The sequence below is a fragment of the Crocodylus porosus genome, unplaced genomic scaffold, assembly GCF_001723895.1.
Source record: "Crocodylus porosus isolate Cpor-Errol unplaced genomic scaffold, CroPor_comp1, whole genome shotgun sequence".
NCBI classification, from domain to species: Eukaryota; Metazoa; Chordata; order Crocodylia; family Crocodylidae; genus Crocodylus; species Crocodylus porosus.
The window spans coordinates 21,910,793-21,916,858 of NW_017728931.1; the positions used below are offsets into that span (position 1 = coordinate 21,910,793).

The 6,066-nt window shown below is 37.9% G+C and overlaps 1 protein-coding gene across 8 annotated transcripts in view; it reads left to right on the plus strand.

The window, feature by feature from the left end:
• The window catches only part of SCUBE1 (signal peptide, CUB domain and EGF like domain containing 1), a 340,412-nt gene extending 337,494 nt beyond the window's left edge, over window positions 1–2,918 (plus strand). For all 8 annotated transcript variants that reach the window (XM_019544341.1, XM_019544347.1, XM_019544342.1 and 5 more), the window contains one exon: window positions 2,282–2,918. In XM_019544341.1, coding sequence (XP_019399886.1) covers window positions 2,282–2,434 — 153 coding nt within the window. In that variant the 3' untranslated portion in view covers window positions 2,435–2,918. The remainder of the gene's footprint in view (window positions 1–2,281) is intronic.
• The last annotated feature ends 3,148 nt before the right edge of the window (window positions 2,919–6,066 follow it).

Genomic DNA, 6,066 nt, shown 5'->3' on the forward strand with positions numbered 1-6,066 from the left:
TTCCTGCCAAGGCAGGGGGTCGGACTAGATGATCTACCTAGGTCCCTTCCGACTCTAGCTACTATGAAACTATGAAACTATGAAACATTCTTCATTGTAAATTGGAACTTTTAAAAAAGAGTTACCAAGCTAGTAGGGCTGTGCGAAATTTTGCCAGCTTTTGTTCCGATGCTGTTTTGACCAATTTTGTGGTCAAAACAGCAAAATTGGAACAAAACAAAGGCAATCAAAATAGCCTCAAAACAAAATGAGGCTGATTGAAACATTTTGAAAGTAGAAACGTTTCGACCATAGGCTGGGGATGGGAAGTCAGTCCAGCTGGGCTGTTTTCCAGTGTCCCCGCTAGATTGTGCTAGGGGCGGAAGGCAGTCCAGGTGGGCTGCTTCCCGGTGCCCTGCACTGAATCGTACCAGTGGCGGGAGGCAGCCCAGGTGGGCTGCTTCCCAGTGCCCCGTGCTAGATTGCACTGAGGCTGGCAAGCAGCCCTCCTGGTTCAGAAACTGCTTCTCGCCCCGGTGTGATGTAGTGCTAGAGATCGGAAGTCAGCCAAGCTGGTCTGACTCCCCATCCCCAGCGAAACGGCATCAGAACAGCCTTTCTGTTTTGACAGAACAGGATGGACCAGCTGTTTTGACTCTAAATGAAATTCAAGATGAAACACTGTTCCCTCTAACCGTCGAAACTCAAGCAAAACAGACTGGTGCTGTTTCACACCACCCTACAAGCTAGTTATAGGTATGAAAATAAATGTATCTATCCAAAAAATTGTCTCGTCTCAACAAGGCATAACTGCTACAGAGTTGCTTGCTGCCAGGAAAACAAACACGGCTTTTCAAAAATAGAGTGAGTAGAAGCAGGAAGGTTGGGAGAAAGTACAGCTGGGCAGCCAGCCACAGTGCACAAAGCAGTACAAAAGGCAACAGCAAGTGTTTCAGGTATTATTATACCAAAGGAAAGCAAGTGAATGTGAAAGCTAAACCAACACTAGTGATGACAGCTGAAATGAAAAAACCTTGTTATGCTGTTAACAGAACTATGTCATGTGTTCTCCAGCATTAGGAAAATTCCCAGAAGCAAATTGCCAGAATCTGTAATTCTATGTTTCCAGGTATTTTAATTGTTTTGCTTGTCAAGTCTATCTCTTTTAAGGTACTTTTCATATTACAGCATGGTTACAATTACTTTAAGCAATAACTATTATAGAACCCTTGGCAAAAGCTGAGACACTGCCTAGTGTCTAGTGAAGGCTTTGCATACTGAACCTATGCAAAACTAATAGTTTGGGCTGAGATTATTTCAAAAGTACCTAGGGAATGAGAGCAGTAACCCATCAACGGGAACTGGGTACCACTTCTCAAAATCTCATCACACTTAAGCTTTGAAATTCTAACGGTCACTATTTCTGTGGATTTTTGGATTTGATTTTTGGATTTGGATTCTGTGGTTTTTTTCACTTCCCTGTTGCATGGAAGACCCAGAGAAGCAACAGAGGACATAGATCAGTGGGCTGTTCAAGGGAAAGTGAGGGCTGCCAAATGTATGTAATAAGCAAATTGAAAAAGATGAGAAGAACACTGAGTGGAATTCTGGCTCTGTTGAGGTCCGTGGGAAATTTGCTGCTGCAATACAAAGTGAACAGTTCAGGGGACTGCTAGAAATCACACTGAGTTGCAGTGAGAAGTACTTGGCATTATTTGACACCTGGTAGAAATGATCTGTTGGTGTGCCTTGTCCTACAGAAGACATTACAAATATCAACCACTGACAACTGGCTCAGTTCTGCAAGGATCTGCTCAATGGAATTATGAGGTCACTCAGATCCTGACTGTGCTTAGGTAACTACTGAATGAAGCCATTTGCACCTTACAGGAGCAAGTCCTGAGAGAGCTCACCATTTGCAAAAGTTGTGAATACCAACCTACCCTTTCCCTCACTGGGACTGGAACAGTGTGTGAGATGGGGGTGAAATAAACAGGAATGGCAATGTGTGACAGTTTTCAGTGCTGCTGCCCATATTTGTGTATTTTTTGAGGTCAGCAGGTACTCTAACATGCCAACATGACACCTTCCACAAACATTGATTCCATATGTTTAATATAGGAAGCAAAGTGAACTGCTGTTGGTATAATATGAAACAGCCTTGGTGGATTTGAGCATGCTTAAACTGCTTTATCCTCAGCTGCTTTTTGCAAAAGAATCAATGTGAGTAAAAATTAATTATAAATGTTATGCAAAAACTAATACAGTCAAATGTGTCTAATATATATTTTCTCTACCACAGGACAAGAAATTGATCAAAGCCCTCTTTGATGTATTGGCACATCCTCAAAATTATTTCAAGTACACAGCACAGGAGTCAAAGGAGATGTTCCCAAGATCATTTATAAAGTTACTGCGATCAAAAGTTTCCAGATTTCTACGACCATACAAATAGTTTTCTGGTGATTTTCAGTTTTGGATTATTTTGCATTCCTGTTGAATATTGTATTTTTCCTCCACAGTAGAAACATTTGCTAATTTGAAGGCTCTTTTTTGCAGTCTTTATTTTCAGTTGTTTGTTGAAGAATGTCTATAATGTTTTATAATTGTTAAAAGCCAATATTCTGAATGGGATTTTTACTTCAAAGAGGAATACTTGTGGATCCCTGAGTGCATCCAATTGAAGATCTAAATTTGTGTCTGCACTAGTGTGTTTTCATCTTTCATATGGAAATATCTGTTTTAGAAAATATTTTTTCTAAGGTTTTTATCTTCTAGCAAAATAGATTTCTTCTAAGCAAAAAAGAAACCTATTCAACCTGGTCAAAGAAACTACCTACAAATAATTATTGTTATAGAAAGGAGTATGTAGTATAAATTATGTTTGGATTTTGAATTGCACTTGAACTTTATATTTGAAATTTTACAAGAAAGCAAAACAATCTAAATTTTGTTATTTCCCATTTGTGTTTTTGTGGAGATGATGTTCTAGTATAAACCAAAAAGAAAAAGGAAAAAAAAAAAGAAACAGATGTATAATTTTGTTCTATGGATTACACAATATTGAATCCCTTGTCTTATTATTTTATTAGCCCTATTTTAACCCTCTTCAAAGGTCTACCACTGTTTAGAACCTGTCCTGCTGCAGATACAGTTTTGGAACTTTATATGCCATTTGGTCTCTTTGAAGACTTTTACAATAGGATGGATGAGAAACAAAGAACAACAAAACTAGTAGTCCATTTTTCTTTCCCTTGACAGAGCATCTAATTAAGTACTATATATATATATATATAAATATATACTTCTATTTGTGGATGCTTTAGTAATATTATCGTTAGTTACTGTAAATATTACTCATGCTTAAATCTTTACTCCCATGCACGTATTTACTTGTATCTATTTGTATCTTTACTTAGATGATTAGATGACTTCTCCACTTGCTTGCCAATTCTCTGAATCCCAAACTAAAGCATGTTGGAATTTTGTGATGCGTCATTTTCACCTAGACAATCTTTTAAGTCTAAATTATTCAGTGGAAGGTTCAGACATTTTAGTTAACATGGAGTTCTTTATTTTGCTTCCTACTTCCTGTACCTCATTCAGCAAGGGATCCTGCTATTGCTTCTTTTGCTGGCAGTCTTTATATCAAAGTCAGTGGGATTTACTCATAAAGAATGGCACTGATACAACTCCAGGAAGGATTAATTTTTTACATCAGATCTGCCGTCTTTAGATAAGTTTGTATCATATCTGCCAACTCCCTAAAAGAAAAAAATAGAGTGAATTTTTCTGAAATTCATTTGAAATATTATCAAGTTCATTAATTTAATATCCACTAGAAGACAGATCCTGCATTGCTTAGAGACCAAAAACTTCCTGTTTCGAAATGACAGATTTGCACCTACAATGCCCATTCATTTTGTAGGAGCATAAAAAATGCCATACAGGATTAGATCAGTGTTTCATCCTGTATCTCAGAATGACAGTTACCTAGTGCTTAAGCAGAAGGTGAAGGTCCTTGTAATTTAGTCTTGTGCCATAGTAGTTGATTTCTGTGAGAGACTGCATATTTATTTTTGTTAGCACCACAGTCATTTTATTCTTTAAGTCCTTCAGGATTCCTTGGAACATGTCACCTGGGCCTGGTGACTTTGTAATTTACCTACTTATTTTACCATCTTTCCTTTAATCCCTCCTCTTTATTACCTGATAAAAGTAAGCATCACTGCAGTGTTCTTTGTGATGAGGCAAATGCTAAGAAATCATCACCATAGCAACACGGTGCCTTGCTATAACGTCACTACAGCAACACAGTAGCTGAAAATAACCGTATGCTGCTGCACAGCACAGTAACAAATCTTATTGATGGCTAACAATGGCACAGTAACACCGGCACCATAGAGACATGTGTAGATGCTCCCAGCAACTTACAAAATTGTTCCCACTATCAATGGAAAACACTACAGGAAAAATGATCTCATCTGCAACAGCGCAAAAGGTAACTTTCCTTGCTGGTTAGGAATGCCCTACCCTTGCAGTAGCATTCTGAGGGTATGTCCACACTACCTCAGTAGTCTCAGGGAGCACTGAAGGGACTCACGTCCTGCATGCTACCTCCCAAGCCTGAAGATTGCAACAACTTTAGTGTGAGAAACTAGCAGTCACTTGCTGGCACAGACATACCGTTACAGTTCTCAGTTACACTGGCATGAATCTAAAATCAGTTTTTGTCTGTGTTAGGCATTTGAGTTGCTGCAGCCATTATTAGCCAGGCAACATTATGGCTGCATCAATGAACATTCCTTGTGGAGATTAAACCAGTTTTCTCTCCCGGGATCATTTATGGCTTCACATGTTAGTACAGGTTAAATGAAGAAATCTTCATGTGTGGTGACCTAATCCTAGATCCATAAATGAGCTTTTTTATTTTTCAACTTGCAAATGTTTATATGTTAAAAGCTGCAGCTGTAGCACATATTTTTTTTAAATTTGTCCTCCTACTTTATGTTCTGTACTTATTTGGTTTAGAAAGATGGCAGTGAATCATCCCTTAATATTGTTGGTCTCCTACAAAATGACAAATTGACTACTTGTTGTGGTCTAATAGACTGCAACAATTAGAAGTTGCTGGATAATAATGCCCCAGATCATCTCTGGTTATTAATCTTTTGGGGTAGGAATGTGTATTTGAGCACATCCAGTAGCAGGGCATTATATTTATTAGGCCAGATCCACATGTTCAATATTGTCATCAATGGAATTACAACAGTTTATGCCACCTAAGGATCTAGGTCAATAAACTAAATTTTAAACTTTTAAACTCTTCCCTTATTTTATCATCTTCATCCTCTCTTTGTCATACACGAGTTGTTGGTACACATACAATACCTGCCCTTCTAAAATCAAGTCTCTTCCTTTTATTTTTCCATGTAGTGAAGTCGAAGCATTCTGTGGCAATTATTATATTGGAAATTAACCAAACCACAAAGCCTGTGGAAATTTAAAATCTGAACCTGGTTCTGTAATTACAGCTCATCCCAAACTCTGCAGATCTGAACCGAAGACGTATCTTTCAATCTTCCAAACAGTAGGAAGTGTAAATTCAGATCTGGACTTCATGCATGGCACCTCTCTCCAGTAATTATGTTTCCTGGGAGTATTAACATGGTCAGAAGATAATGTGCTTTGTATTTATTAGTTTTCTGTCAAACCAGCTCCAAGTATGAAAAATCATGACAGACAAGCAGTTCTCCACAAAGAAACAGAATGTGTATTGGACAACCAAAAGGCTATGATGCATCCTTTCTTGAGTCCCTAACTACTGAAGTGGGTTGGTAGGAAGAATTGCTAAGGTTTGTGTGTAAATGGTCTGTTCTTCTACTGAATCTCCAAATAGGGAGAGTTGTGCCACACATTTTTAATTCTTCAGTAATTTAGTTTGTTTATACCAATTTTTGCAATGAATGATAATCCTCTCTCATGAATGGGACAAGCTAATTAGAAAACAATTCTATTTGTGAAGGATTCTAAAATTTGAAATGTACACAAGACATAAACTATTTATATGAGCTAAAAAGTAAACAA